The 16,043-nt window shown below is 47.6% G+C and overlaps 1 protein-coding gene across 1 annotated transcript in view; it reads left to right on the plus strand.

The window, feature by feature from the left end:
* Positions 1-1,161: 1,161 nt before the first annotated feature.
* The window catches only part of LMX1A (LIM homeobox transcription factor 1 alpha), a 144,670-nt gene continuing 129,788 nt past the window's right edge, over positions 1,162-16,043 (plus strand). The window contains exons 1-3 of the mRNA XM_073356381.1: positions 1,162-1,245; positions 1,627-1,732; positions 4,269-4,455. Coding sequence (XP_073212482.1) covers positions 1,657-1,732; positions 4,269-4,455 — 263 coding nt within the window. The 5' untranslated portion in view covers positions 1,162-1,245; positions 1,627-1,656. The remainder of the gene's footprint in view (positions 1,246-1,626; positions 1,733-4,268; positions 4,456-16,043) is intronic.

The following is a 16,043-nucleotide window of genomic DNA, read 5'->3' on the forward strand; positions in this document are numbered from 1 at the left end:
AAGACGGTAATTCTAACCTGTCAAGTTGCAAACGGATTTTATTGTTTCAGTGTCTGACATAAAATGATATGTTTTCCCAAGAACTAATTATTTCATTGTATTAAACAATTATAGTATATTTTCAAGGTATTAAACCTTGCATGTTTTAGGTACAGCTGCCCTTAAAATGAATGGGAGATTTACTTAGCTCCAGATCAGGCAAAAACGGAATTCAGAGTTAAAATTTGGCTCCGCTTTGCTGTCCTGCATCTGAAATATGTTGCCTCAGTACTTTTTCCAGGGTGCTTTCCCTATCGATGATTATCAGGTACTGTTTGTACAGCTGAAGTAGGAAAACAAAATGCTACACACGTCTAGTTACGGTTTTTTTTGTTTAAATGTAAGATATACAGTATTAGTTGAAGAATAGCGCGACCTCCAAATTAAAGGGTGAAATTCCAGCCCTACTGAAGTTAATGGGAGTTTGCCCTCGATTTCAAGGGAGCTCGGGTTTCCCCCAAAGATTTTATCCTAGTGCATACACTGGGATGCTAAGATTGCACATTCCAACTTAACTTGAGCATTTCCCGGTTGTGAGTGGTTAGATGTACCACCCTAATATTGCATGGGTGTAGGGCTCCCCCCCCACTATTAAATATGCATGCGGCGTGGGTGCTTTACACGTCTTTACTGCACCCTGTGTCCCCTCTCTTCATTTCAGAGCTCTGTTTGCAGAGACAGGGAGCAGCCTGGTATGGAGAGAGAGCGGGTGCGGTGAGGCAGGAGAGTTGCCGATGGGGAGGAAACTTAAGAGATGAGACTGGGAGGTACCAGAGTCAGGAAATGAGACCAGCTCCCGCAGCAGGAAGAGAGAGCTAAGACCCGAGCTCGCTTTGCCACAGGTTAGCGCAGCGCAGGGCCCGAGGAGACCTGCTAGGGGAAGCCTACCCGAGAGAGACGCAGACGTATGCCAGCAACTCCAGGCAACCGCCTCCCGCTCACCTGCAGCTCCTCACCCCGAGGAGCAAACCCGGCCGGGATCGCTTTGCACAGGGAGAGCGGCCCGAGTCGGTCTCGGGGCAGGAGGGCTCTGGGAGCGAGGAGGAGGGCAAAGCGCCGCCGAAGAGCAGCCGGGGGGCTGCAGCGGCGGCTGCCGGCCCAGGGGAGGAATCGGTGTTTCCTCCAGGGCTCCCCAGGCGCGTCTGCCCGCAGGAACCAGGGCTTCCCCCTTTGCGGCTACTTTGCAACTGTCCCCTCGCCGGCCAGGTAAGCGAGCTCCGCGGTGGGGTGGGACTGGGCGGAAAGCGAGGGGGCTTTGCGGGGCTTCCCAGCGGCTTTCTAATTGCCCTGGGCCCGGCTCGGAGCGGCGGTAGAGATGGATCCTCGCCTCGCCTGCAAAGAGGGGATGGAGCTGAAGCGGGGTCCGCTGTGAGGGGACCAGCTGGGAAGTTGCAGCCCTGGATCCCCGGAGGTGGAGGCCAGGGGAGTTCTTGCAAAGAGCCAACCGGCCCAGGACAAAATCTGATCGTGTAGCGACCCCCCCCACACACCATTCCCAGCCCCTCCCCCCCCACCGCCTTGTCCATTTCGGCCCCAGCCCGGCTCTGGGGTGCGTCTAAGCGCCGCGTGTCCATTGCTGTTTTGCAGCCGGGCTGACTCCCCTCCCGGTCCCTCACCATGTTAGACGGGTTGAAAATGGAAGAGAATTTGCAGAACGCGCTGGAGACCTCGGCCCCGTTCTCCTCCTTGCTGGGTAAGTTGCAAGAAACTTCCCGTGCTGATCTCGCCCCAGGGCCAGGTTGAGGGGGCCGGGGGGAGACCCCGCATCCCACCCGTTGGACAGAGAAAAGAAAAGGCTGTTAAGTGAGGCGCTGCGCAGCTCCTCTCCCCTTGCTGCCCCGGTAAGAGACCAGGGCTTCGGCTCTCTTTCGTGCGCTCTCTGGGGCAATGGTTGATTTCAAGCCCCTGGTGAAATCTGACGCCCCTCCAGCCCCGCGGATCCAGCTTCCCCCTGAAATCACGATCTAGCCTCAAGCTGAGGAAAAATCAGGCCTTTTCTCCCCTGCCTTTCCCACACTCCGCTACCGAATGTATGTGTGAACGTGCCTCTCCCAGGCTCGCTTTCTCTGAGCGAGAAGGCAAGAAATCGGATTTAGCTAGAACCTCAGCAAAAGTTTGCACGATTTCACTCCGGTTAGCACGCGCCCAGGTTCCAGTGACCAAGAATAAACAGCCCAGTTAGGTGCACACATTATCCGTCGTCCCCCCCCGCCCCAACCCTTAGAACTAATTTCCCACCGGTGAGAAAGTTACAAATAAAATCAAAAGGAGGACTTGTGGCACCTTAGAGACTAACCAATTTATTTGAGCATGAGCTTTCGTGAGCTACAGCTCACTTCATCGGATGTAGCTCACGAAAACTTATGCTCAAATAAATTGGTTCGTCTCTAAGGTGCCAAAGTCCTCCTTTTCTTTTTGCGAATACAGACTAACACGGCTGTTACTCTGAAACCTGAAATAAAATCAAGTGTAGAAGAACCAGGGATTGAAATCCGCAGCCGCTGTGGCGTGGAACAGGCGAGGGATTCTGCTTTTTCCTTCTCCCGGGATTGTCTTTTGTTTTTGTTAACTAGGCCTTGACAAAATCAAAATAAAAACTATTTGAAAATTGCCTTCCAAAATATTGGGCGGGGATTCAGGAAAACGGGTGATTTTTCACGGAGTCGTTTTTTGTTTTTTAATTGTCTCCCCCACGCTTAAAAGAAATGAAAAATATCCACCTAGTTTACGATTTTAGGGTTATAAAATGAATGGATTAAAAAAAATGAACCTCTTAGATCTCGCTCTATTGCTTTGATTAGCAACACTAATAAACATAATAATTACAGTGTTGGAAATCACAGATTGGTGCAGAGAGCACTGTGGAATTTATATCGATGGAATGTGTACAAATCTACCAGCTCAGATACCAGTCCTGTTATTCTATAGCGCCTTTCTCTAGATTAGCTGTACTAATTTTTGTTTCTACTATCGATCTATAACTATATATAATGTGTGTGTGTGTATATATATATATATAAATAAACATACATATATACTCACATACATACTGTACATAGATAAGATATATACACTACATATTTGTGGAATCTATCTATCTATCTATCTATCTATCTATCTATCTATCTATCTATCTATCTATCTATCTAGATTAGATAGATAATGAGTTTAAGGGGAAAATACGCATATTTCGAAGAACGTTTAGTCCTTGTAAGAAATACCCAACTCCAGAATAGGTGACTCGAAACTAAATTCGTGTTCAAGTACCACAGTTCATTTGTTGATAAAAATCTTAACATTCAAACGGGTGAAATTTCTTCTTTTAACGAGCTGAAGTGTTTTCTTTTTTCGTCTTCATTTCACTTCTCTGTTCGGGGGAGGCTCTACATTTCCCCTTTGATGACATCTGCTCCTGGTTTTTGTTGATTTATGAATTCTCTCCTTATCTCCGGAGTCAAACGGGTTCCTTTATGATTACTTCGACCCCAAACATTTCACTCCTTTAATGCCACTTTTTTAAAAAAATGTCATGGGGGGGGGGGAAATAGCTCCTAACCTGGTGGGGGAATAGCTCCTAACCTGGTGGGGGAATAGCTCCTAAACTGGGGGGAGGGATAGCTCCTAAACTGGGGCGGGGGGGGGGGCGCTTTCGTGTGCATAAATACGAACTTAACTAAGGAAGGTTAATTCTTTGAAAAACTAACCGCTTGCCATCGAGATGTTTATCTCCCTTGTCCTGCCGATAATCCTTTGCCATCTTTGGGAGGTCAAATATTTTTGTTCTTTTCCTACAGATTCGTTTAGGGGGGAAAAAGGCAACATATTCTTGAGACTCGAGCCTGACTCGCACCCGCTCGGTTGCGGAGGGGATACAGCGGGCAGTGTATTGTCTCGCCTGTGTCCCCGCGTGGTGTATATGTCTAAGGCGCGTGTATGCAAATCCCACGGGGTTGTGTCAGGGCGGCCTGGCAGTTCTCGCCCTGGATCATTACTAGAGCAGTTCTCTGCCCAGGAAAAAGCCCCCGCAACCGGAACGATCGTTTCGATTTGCCCCCCCCCCCCCCCCGCAGCTCTTCCAAGGAGCGGCACCACAAGCCCAAGGAGCCTCTGGCAGTGGCTTGCGGCTCATTGGAGACCCACAGCCGGGGGGCGCCGGGGAAGGGGGGCCTGGGGAAGGGGCCACTGCGCTGCCCATGGTGCCACGGCTCCCTGTGTTTCTTTGGTCGCAGGCAGAGCCGCGAGCCCCAGGTCGGTGTGCGAGGGCTGCCAGCGGGTGATCTCGGACCGGTTTCTGCTGCGGCTCAATGACAGCTTGTGGCACGAGCGCTGCGTGCAGTGCGCCTCGTGCCGGGAGCCTCTGGAGACCACCTGCTTCTACCGCGACAAGAAGCTCTACTGCAAGCTGGACTACGAGAAGTAAGTTGAGCGCGACCGCGGGCGGCAGGCCGGGCGGACAGAGGGGCCGGCCCCCGGTCCCCCCAGCGCGCGATCTCTGCCCGGAGAAAGGCCCTGGGCCGGGGGCCGCAGGTCCGGGCCTGATCCGCCGGGAGAAGCGAGCTGCGGGGCCGGGGCAGCCAGGGCCCGGGGGGGGGGCAATCGGGCGCATCGCGTTGCTTTGCGGTGCCCGCCGCGGGAGCCCGAGCCCCCCCCGGCCAAACGCGCCCGCCCGCAGGCCCGCGGCTGCCGACCCAGCTCTGCCCCCCGCCCGAGACGGGCGAAGGGGGATGCCCAGCAGCTGGCCAGGGTGGCCTGGGCTGCAGGGGGCTTTTCCCCTCCCTCGCTTCTCACCCAGAAGCGCCCCCCCTGTCTGGGCTGCGGCTCTGTGTTTGGGACAATCTGGGGGCGCAGCCGGACCCCCAGAGGGTGAGATTGGGTCTGTTTCCTGTTGAGGGGAGCCCACCGCCCTGCTAAGGCTAGAGACCGGGGGGGGGGACACAACTGCACGTGCTGCAAGGGCCGAAGTGCCAGGTTCAGAAGGGCCCGGTGCCCTCGGGAGCCCCTGGAAAGTCAGCGGGATTCCCGACGGGTTCCTAAAAGGGCGTCAGTGGCTTTTGCAAATGGGACTGTAATTGCCTGAAAGGCCTTTGTGGCCCTACAGAGGGTGGTTACAGGGCATGGGGATTCCTGGTTTCTTTCACTTGATCTCAAAAGCACAAAAAGTATTTATCTAAGGAGCTTACCGGCCCCCCATCACTGCAGTGTCTGAGCACCGCCCAGTCTTCCCTATGTTCACTCTCACAACACCCCTGCGAGGCAGGGCAGTGCTGTTATCCCCATTGCACAGCTGGGGGAACTGAGGCACCCAGAGATTAATAGCAAAATTCTGGCCCCCTTGGGCTCAATGGCAAAACTCCCATTCACTTCAGTGGGGGCAGGATTTCATTCTAGGTGATTTAGCCAAGTTCCCACGGGGAATCGAATCCATATCTCCAGTCTTGGGACTAACCCTGCAGGGCAGGAAACCCTGGGGAGAGTGGGCACCTTCTTGTTAAGACAGAGAGTGGGGCCTTGCTCCTAAAGTCTTCACCCAGGCAAGACTTCTCTTGATTTCAGCAGGAGTTTGACTTGGGTGAGAACCACAGGACATGGCCTTTAGTATATACTGGGGTGGATGAGGGGTGGAAGGGGAGTCCCTCTTGTTCTATTTCCCATTCATATCCTTCTGCAGTGTTAAATGCAGGGCTGTGGGGATGTTTGGAGAGCAAGGAGCTTTCTCCCCCAGCATAAGGGATGGACACAAGAGTGGCCCAGGAACTGCTACTTTCCCAGAGACACAGCACCCACACAGGCCCACCCTCCCCTCCAGACTGCACCGCCCCAGGGACCTCTTGATGCCAACTGGACAGAGGGGATGCATGGGGGTTTACAGGGATTCCCCGGATCAGGTATATGCATAATAATTCACCAAAGGGTGGCAAGTAAGGTCTCTACCGAGAGCCAGTAGCTCACTGGTACCATAATCATTGTGTGATGTATCTACAAAGAACAGTTAAGAAGTTTTGTATCTGCTCTGGAAATTATGCTCTTAAAAGCATTGACATTGAGGGCAGGTCAGCAGAGGTGACATTTCCCACTCTCTCCCATTCCCTGCGTTGGGCTCCCTGTGGCTGCTAGGGAGGCCTTGAGATTTCCTGCATAGCTCCTCCAGGCCTGCATGCTGCTTCTTACTATGGGCGCTACCTACATGGCAGAGCTGGACCCCCAGGATGGCTTGCTTCAAAGCCCATTTAAAGCCAATGGAAAGAAACCTACTGCTTTAAAGGGGTTTTGGATTAAGCCTTTGGCAAATCAGAAAAATGGGGCCAGATCCCTCTGCCACCTACGTCAGTAGCAGTTTTGTAGGCTTTTCAGTGTTTAATGCTGGGACTCATTTCCCCAAGTTCTGTGAGTTGTTTAGTTTGTGTGTTGCAGGGGTTTGCTGGTGGGAGGCCGGCCGTTTGTCCCACGTTAAACTGGACAGTCCTCTTTTTTCCTATGGGTTTGTCCCCTGTGCTGAATCCCGGATGGGCAACACCAAAGAATGCACCACTCTGCCCCAGGAGGTGTGACCATGCATGTGAGGTCACGCCAATGGCTCTTCAAAATCTCCTCCTCTGGGTGGCAGGGTGGGGTCACATAGGCGAGGGTGGGCCTACGCCCTTCCCGGAAGTACCAGAATGTCCAGTATGCTAGAGAGGCATCAGTGGCCACCCAAGTTTGTGGGCTAGTGGGCTTGTTTAACAGGGCACTTCCCAGGAGTCAAAGTTCAGACTTTTATGCATGAGAATAATACACATATTGACAAGCCCCATGATATTCATTCAGGAACATTGGAAATGTATTTGATTTATTAGAAAACTGAGTATACTGGCAAAGTTCTTCTCTCGCCATGTTAATAAGGCGAGTGTATTCCAGGGCAAATCTTATATTTCGCTAAAGTGGCTTCTGTAACTTCCTTTTAAGGACATGAGTTTAATTACTGCAGCTACAAGTAAAGTTTGATGCAGAATTTGTGAGAGTGGAAGCTTGGCATTGTTTTCAAACACTCAGGAAACAAGGAAAGAACTCTCTGAAGCTGAAATGGAAGGAAGAGTTGCAGCTAAAAAAATGAAAACCGGTTGTGTTTTTTTGGTCTCAGGACTTGGTATGTGTGTGCTTTGTTAATCCACTGGTAAAAATATAGCTGCAAGTTTTAGTACTTTGTGGGATTAAAAGCAATATAAGGTGTCTTCTGTTTTAAAAAAAAAATGAAAATGAGCCTTCAGAACATACTTCCTTGCTATTATGGTAGTGATGGGAAAATATGATGAAATGTCACAATATAAACACCTGCCTAAGTTGCCGTGGGCTTGGCTTTTTAGGTTGTGCCTTATATATGTCTGTTTTCCTGGCTTCTGAACGTTTAGCTAGAAAAGGGGCCCAATCCTGCTGCCTTTACTTATATGGATCTTCCTTATTGAAATAAACAGTCACAGTGTAGTCACTGAGCCAGATTTGCAACTGGGGCACATTGCAATAGCTCTGTTGAAATGCACAGAGCAATGCTGATTTCCATCAAGTGGAGGGGATCTGGCTGACTGGGACTCTTTGCATGAGTAAGAACTACTTGGGAAAATGGTTCCAACCCAGAGATAGATGGATAGATAGATAGATAGATAGATAGATACTCAGAGATGTATACAAATGAAAAGCCAATTTCTTGTGAATATACCCACTTGTTCTAATTATTAGATGGTTTCATTTTATTACTAGCTTTTTACTAGAAATAAAAAAACCCTTTGACAGTATAATTATAAATTAAATTAGTTGTTACCTAAGTATTAAGGGCTCAGTTCTGCACCATTGAAGTCAGTGGGAGTTTTGCCATTGAATCGTGTAGGAACAAGATTAGACCTTTAAGGAGGTGAAAAATACAGAAGTCAAGGGAATACAACAGAATGAGACAATATGAGTTACAGTGGGTCTGTAGATTGTTTTCATACAAGATAACCAGATCTCTTTAATTAGTGTGACAGCATAGGGAAGAGGGGGAAACCCCCCCAAAGATCTCTATACTCTTTCAGTTTCTTTTAGCTGTATTGAGATTTCCCACACTTGTATGTTTTTAATAACTATTTTCCAAACCTACTAATCCTCCTCTCATTCTGCTTATAGTTTGATTTCTTCATGTGCCAAATTTAGTGACAATTGCTTAGAAGATATATTCTGGCTGAGATCCACATAGAGATGCACACAAACAGGCCCACCGTCTTGATATGTATGGTACTGGCATTATTAGCACAAAATTAACATGGAGAGAGCAGTTAATGTTGGAAACATCTAATTATTCTAAACTAATCTATGATTCTGTAATGGTTAGTTATTATTGTAGGTGATTTATAAGTTAGTTCTGTTGGCTCAATTTCCAAAGGTAAGCCCCTAAATATTACATCCAAAATCTCACCCAGGGGTACTTAAATAAGAGTTTATGAATGTAAAATAGTTATTGGCCTAGACCTTCTTCCATACATATCAATGGGAAAGCTCTCATTGACTTCAGTGCCAGCAGGATTGGGCCCCATGGTGAAATCTTGGTCTGTTGAAGTCAATGGGAGGTTTGCCATTTAACTGAATGGGGCCAGAATTTCACTGATGTATCTAGATGCTGATTTAAAACAAAATTATCCAGATGAGGGATTTGGACAAACTTTATGGTGGCTTTAAAAAAACATTTTACCTAAGATAAATAGTTACAGTTCCCCAGTATCCGCAGCATTTCTCTCTGCTTGCCATGGGATTAAGATTTCATTCATAAAGAGTTTAGAAAGGGTTTATGAATAAGTATTAGATGGTCTAGTATGTATTTATGGACGGATATAAGCACATCAGTAGACAGTGTTACAGATGGTTCTCATAAGAGCAGGTCGGGGATTTTTCAACAAAATATTTTTCACCGAAAAATGCCAATTTGTGAAGCAGCCTTGGGTTCAGTGAAGCATTCGACTTGAAAAATGTTTGGTTTAAAATAAAGTTTCAAGACTTGTGTCAAAATCTCCCATTTTGACGCTGTTGAAACAGAAAGTTTCCGTTGCGTTGAGTCGAGGTGACTTTTCCAGACTGTGGCTTTTCGGCCCAATTGAATATGGGGAAAATTTTTCAAAATGTCCAAAATTCGCACAGGGCAGGACAACCTTTTCTTCCCAGCCTGAGTTATGAGCAGCTGGTTTATTGGCCTGTGTAATAATTGATTAACCATTTCTTAAAACATCTATTAATCATTTATTACCCCTTTATAAAGCTTTTATAAAGGGCACCTGAACGTAAAGCATGAAGGGGGAGTCCATTAACAATTGCAAATACTGAAGTTGCCTAAATCCAAATACTCACATAAACCCTAATCCTGCTGTTCAGTACACAGCACTAAGCCCTGGGTATCTTGATAGCAGAATCAGGGGGAATAATGAATGAATGATGTTTACTACAGTAGTGCCTACCCACCAACCAAGATAGGGAACCCATTGTGATAGGGCTGTAAAAACAGAGTACTAGAGACACTTCCTGCTCCGAAGGGGCAGACTGAAGGATGATGGGAAATGTTATGTTAGTTCTACAATTTTTATTTGCGTTCGTGTTTAGTTAGGAGGAGTTGAGCTGGGAATGCCCATCTTCCCCAAACTCTCCATGGCAGGGAATTGTGAAGCCACTAGAAGGCTGTGACTACAGCCCTGAGGCAGTGTGGGGAGGAGGGGGAGCCTTCCCTGGCTCACTTCATAACCTTCTGCACTAAGCAGGGCTGATACAGATACCATTTCCTTGGTGCAGAGGGGCTCCCGTGAGACCACTTTGTCTGTAATACCCCCTGCTCTGCCCCTAGGTAGGGCCCCAAGTATTGCTCACCTCATGGTGCAGCCAAACAAGCCAGTATTTAAATATTCTTACCCCCTCTTCACTTGGCATAGCATCCTCTTTCAAATGCCCTGAATCTCTCAGGAATTTGCAGAATTTATTTTAGTGCCTAAGGAAGATATTTGTGGCGCGTGTGGTTATCTGGCCCGGGTCACCTCTTTTTCTGTCCATGAACAGACCTCAATTTCCTCCAGTTGACCAGGTCATTAGAAATTATTTGCCACTGATTTCTCTGAATAATGCCGGGTCTGCTGATGATTTGCAAGCCGATCATTGCAAGCATTTGAAATTTGAAACTGATGTCCTTTGGATTGGACACAGAGGTCAGCTGGCATTGTTTCTGTTCCCTGAGTGGATGAGGGTGCATCTTGGAATCAGGTTTGCACAGTGCATACTTGTGATTTCAGGGTCAAAATTCACTTTCTGGGTGAAATTTGCCCATGTGCGTAGAGCCGGCCCCAGCTAATTAAGATTCCATTTATAAACAGGAACTCTGAAGCCTTGTTTTGTGAACTAATAGGTCTTAAATGGTGCATGGCACTTGTGCTGGCCACCGGCACAGGCGTGAATTTCACCCAAAGATGACAAAGTCCTGTGGAGTGCGCCCTGACTTGGAATCCAGGGCCTGCGTCTTTTGAAGTCCAGGGTATTTTTGCTATAGGGGGAGCAGAATCTGGCCTCAAGTTTTCACTGTTCCTTTCATGTGTTTGTGAATCAAGCTGAGACCTTTCCCCCTGCGGGTGAAATTGATCATTACAGAGCAGTTGGGGTCAGACATTTTAGGAGCAGTGTGGAATATTGGTGTTGGTGTTGAGCATGTACTACCTGCTCTCCTGGTACCCAAACCACAGAGGATAGGAGTCTGTTATAACCTCCGCCTCAGGGGGCTGGCTCTTTAGCTCAACTGTACAGCTCGGGTTTCAGGTCTGGATGTCTCTGCTTCAATCCCCTGCGTGTTGTTGGCCAAGATAGCAACCATGACACTACGATCACCCGCCGTTCACACCAAATCAAACTGTGCACAGCTCAGTAAATCTCAAGAGACTTTGCAAATCCTTTCCTTGGAAGAAATGACCTTGTTTAGAAAGGGAAGTAGGTCGAGAAAGGGAAGTCTAAATTTCTATATAGCCAATGACTGGCAAAATTATTAAAGGCCTGGTCCAAAGCCCATTGATATCCGTGCAATATCTCCCGTTGACTTTGGATGAGGCCCTAATCTGGGGCAGGATGCCCGTTGCAACTGGGATGCATAGGTGCCGTCTTTATGAGTTGCTGGGGGATGCTCCACCCCCTGCTCCATCCCAGGCCCCGCCCCCACTCCATCCCTTCCCCCAAACCCCACCCCCGCTCCTGCTTTGCCTGTTCTGCCTCCTCCCCCAAGCACACCCTGCCCTCGCTTCTCCTTCCCCCCCAGCGCCTCCTAGATGCTGCTAAACAGCTGATCCGCGGCAGGTGGGAGGCACTGGGAGGGATGGGAGGAGCTGATCCGCGGGGCTGCCAGTGGGTGCTGAGCTCCCACTATTTTTTTTCCCATGGGTGCTCCAGCCCCGGAGCACCCACGAGGTCGGCGCCTATGCTGGGATGTTTTTCAGTGTTAAAAACGAAGATCACAATAAACATTCTGGATTTCATCATTGCTTTGGAGTTTGGGTTGGTATTTTATTTATTTTTGGGGTACAAACACATTACTCAGAGATCAAAACTACATCTGTAGTTGCTCATATAAAGCTGTACTTGTGAAGCCAGTCACAGCCGTTTGCTTAGGGGTTTTTTTTTTTTTGGCACCACAGCTGGTAAAATAAAACAGAGGGAAAAATAACACTCAGAAAAATAAAAACCATACATTGACAAGCATGTTTGTTTCTTGTGGCTCAGGGGCTGAAAATCAGAGCCCTTGAAAGTTTAATGTGTATCTAGGCCCAGCCCAGAATTAAACAATAACTGTAAACATTTCTTTTTCAGAATCCCCGCCCCCCCCCCCCGCCCAATTTAATGAGCTGGGATACTGTTTGAGACCCTCCCTTTTTAAATGTAAACAGACTTTACAAGGTAAAAACATGAACATGATTTTATGTGGCAACATTAAAACAGCACTCAGTGGTATTTACAGTGCAAGAAAATGACCGAGGAGAAAGGACAGGCAACCAAGCAATTGTGGGGCAGATTTTCCATTGACTTTTAGTGGGATTTGTGCTCCTAAATCCCTTAGTGAAATATTTATATTCTCCTTAATTAAAGGAAATGTCTCTTATTTAGTCTCCGGCTGGCTTAGGTGTTTGTTTGTTTTTCTCACCTGCAAGGAATGGAAGCTCTGGGGAGAAAAAAGCCACCAGCCCCTTGATGTTTCTCTGTGATACCACTCTGGTTTGCATTTTAATACTAGTGTAAAGCAGAGCTGGGAGTGCCAGGTTGCCTCCTCCAAAGGGACAGTGTGAAGTGCATGCTGCTCCGATACACCAGGGCTTGTAGGAAGGGACTGTTCTTCCCAAAGCACAATCCCCCCTGCAGCTCCCCATGGGCCACTGCAGGCCGGTGGTTTAATTCAACAAACTGAGCCTTATCTTGTGCTTCCTTTTCTGCATCTGTGCAATTGGGTTAATAATCCCGGTCCTCTTTGTAGGGGTTCTGTTAAGAATAATGTGCCAGATCCTCAAGTTCAATGATTCACCCCAGCTGGGGATCTGGCCTAAAGTTTAGAAAGCTCTACGCATTATTACTGTTGTCATTTTTTCTGGGTACTAAGTAAATGGAAGATACTTCTCCAAAGGAACTCTATTCACAAGCTGTTGCCGGGTACATTGTTGGGTTGCCAACTCTCATAGTGTAATCTCGAGTCTCCCAATATTACATAAAAAGAAAAGGAGTACTTGTGGCACCTTAGAGACTAACAAATTTATTTGAGCATAAGCTCACGAAAGCTTATGCTCAAATAAATGTGTTAGTCTCTAAGGTGCCACAAATACTCCTTTTCTTTTTACGGATGCAGACTAACATGGCTACTACTCTGAAACCAATATTACATGTTTTATTTGAAGCAGCAGCTCCTGGAGTCATGTGATTGTGCAAGCATCTCAGCTTTTTTTTTTTTTAAAGTAAGTTTATAGCCTCCTGGTTGCAGAGAAAAGCTCAAAACAGTGACATGAGTGGTCCTAAAGGCTCAGAAGCTGGAAGACAAATAAAAACCTCAATGTATTTGGCTTAAAAATCTTGGGACTTTTAAAAAACAAACAATTCATGAAGTCAGGGGATCTCACTTGTGATTTTTGAGCACTTGGGGTTGACAATACATAGTGAGAGATTTAAGAAGCTCAATCTATTTAGTTTATCCAAGAGAAGCTTAAGAGATGACTTGATTGTGGTCTGACGGTACCTATAGAAGGAGAGATTTCTGGAAGTAGATGGTTCTTTAATTTAGCAGGAAAAGACATAACAAGATCCAGTGGCTGGAAGCTGAAGCTAGACAAATTCAGACTAGAAATAAGGTGTACGTTTTTAACCGTGAGCGTATTTAACCATGGAACAATCTACCTAAGAGTGTGGTGGATACTCCATCACTTGAAGTCTTCAAATCAAGAGGGGTTGTCTTTCTAAAATGCATACCATAGCTCAAACAGAAGTTATGGGCTTGATGCAGAAATGACTGGGTGAGGTTTTAGACCAGGATTATGCAGGAGATCAGACTGAATGATCACAGTGGTCCCTTCTGGCCTTAACGTCTATGACGCTCTGAATAAATTAAATGAGAAACTGAGGCTGCTGTTGCAGTGGATGAGAAGGGAAGTGGTTTCAACCATCATCACTACTCATCTAATTTGTTACATTGCAGACTTCCCGTGTATAATCAACACACCTAATTGAACAATTAGCTGCAAATCACATAACTGCTCCCTCAGCCTACAACCTTTAGGAAAGGGATTCCACTAATACCTTCCAAAAATGTAATTATCAAGCACAGTCACACCAGTATTAAACAATTAGTTCACAATGACATTTCTTGTCAGGAACTTTGTCTCAGCATAATTGGAAAGGAGAATTCGGAGCCTCAGCATGAGCTAACAATGCACTTCTGGTTTTTTAAGGATGAAATCCTGATGCCATTGAAATCAAGGGGGGGTTGCCATTGATGTCAGTGGAACCGGTATTTCACCTTAGCATTTTGTCTGGTGGTTCTTTTGGTCACATTCTGATGTTTAGAGTGGGCATGTGCTGAAAGCCTGGAGCTGCATCTGAGATCCAAGATCACAGTTTAGAGATTTCTTTATAATGGGCTCAGCTTGATCACTCTGAACCTATTTCAGTCACACAAGTTATGGGTTTGATGCAGAAATTACCCAGGGATGTTCTTTGGTTTGTATTGGCAGGTCATGTGAGATGATCATAATGGTCATGGAAATCTATGCGCAAACTAAGACCTGGGTTTTACCCTCCAAGTTCAGGAGTGTTTTGGTCCAGGATTCTGATTCTGCTCATAATAGATATTCCCCATTGCCCTGCAGCTGTGCAGAATGAGTGCACCATGGATTCAGGGATGCAACTGGTGTTTTCTAAGGAGGGGGCCCAGAGATCTCCCTCCCCTGTCCTGCATGCAGCCCCAAGTTGTCCTTATGTACTCAGCCCTGAGCTCTCCCACGCGGCTCCCCCATATCAGGTCTGAGCTCTCCACACTGCCTATGCACTCAGCTACATGCTTTCCTCTGTGCACCCAGATCTACACCCCCTCCTCTCCTTCTGCCTCACACCCAACCCCACGCTGTCCTCCGTGCACCCCAGTCTACACCCACTCTTCTTCTTCTGCCCCATACTGAGCTCTGCCCCTAAACCCAGCCCTGCAGTCTCCGCCCACCACACCTAGTCCCAAGATCATACCCAATGAGGCAGTCAGGCTAAAGAGCACCATCCCCACCAGGGGTCAGGCAGTTCTGGGAGCCCGAAACCTCCCTCCTCCTTCTGCATCCTTGCTTCCCCAGGCAGCACCAAAAGCCTGAATCTAGTTCTCCACCCTCCTGGGGCCTGTGGGTTCCAGACACCCCCTGCTTCACTTCTCCCTGGGGGCGGGGGGCTGGTACCCAAGGGCACTGGAAGGATTTCAAAAGTGTGGGAGAAGGCAAGCCAGTGCATGGAAGCAATGCTGCTCAATTTTCCATCTGTGGTCAGGGGCCAAGGGGTGGTCTGGGCCCCTTTCCCCCTCCTCCAATTATGCCCTCCAATTAATGTATTTTGTCTAGCGCTCAAAGCCTCTTGCATGGGGCAAAGGGGAGCATTTAGAAATTTCTGTTTGAACCATCTGCTTGGTTGTTAAAAGAGGGGATGGCCTCTGAGAAAGCAGAGTTTCACCCCCATTTGTAGGGCAGGGTAAGGGTTTTTCTGACAGGGTTTCAATTATCCTTCCTCCTGGAATAAAACCTTGCAGACTCTTTTCAGCAGATCCCAGGGTCCCGCAACACCAGCTCACAGTCATTTCTTTCAGTGTGAATATTTAACAATGAAACAAACCAGCTAAATGTCTGTTAAACACTGGGCCATTAAAAAACAACGCACGTTTGTTGCCATTATCCTTAAGGAGAGGTTATTAAATTAACGAGCGCTAATTATGGGAGGGTTTCATGCTATTTTAGTTTATAGGGAGCATACTCTGGCAACCATATGTTTGTGGGGTCTTTTCCACACCAATGGGAGTGAATAAAATGGGAAGTCGGATGGGAAATGCAGAGGCCCAGATCCTCAAAGGTATTTAGGTGCCTCGGTTGTGGGAGTTAAGTGCCTAAATACCTTTGAGGATCTGAGCCCAAGTTCCCTGAGGGGTTGGACATCAGCGCAATGCAATTCTGAGGCCCAGCCCGGAGAACGCGGGGGTGGGGGGGGCAAAGATATGCTAATGTAGGGCAACACTAGGAGGGGTGATTCTATCTTGGAGTCCCTTGGCATGTGCACCTGTGCCTGCACCCCTTTATTGGGTTCATGTAGCCCCTCAAAGGTTGTGCGGCTCCCTGGGTGACCTTTGATGCCAGTTATTTCATTGGCTAGCTTGCATGCCTATAGATAATTTGCATGTGATACTAGCCATTCCTTTACAAAGCCCTATGTGGATGTAACGCTGGCCAGAGGCATGGGCCTGAGGCCGGATTTCGCTCAGGAGGTCT

The sequence above is a fragment of the Lepidochelys kempii genome, chromosome 8, assembly GCF_965140265.1.
Source record: "Lepidochelys kempii isolate rLepKem1 chromosome 8, rLepKem1.hap2, whole genome shotgun sequence".
NCBI lineage: Eukaryota > Metazoa > Chordata > Testudines > Cheloniidae > Lepidochelys > Lepidochelys kempii.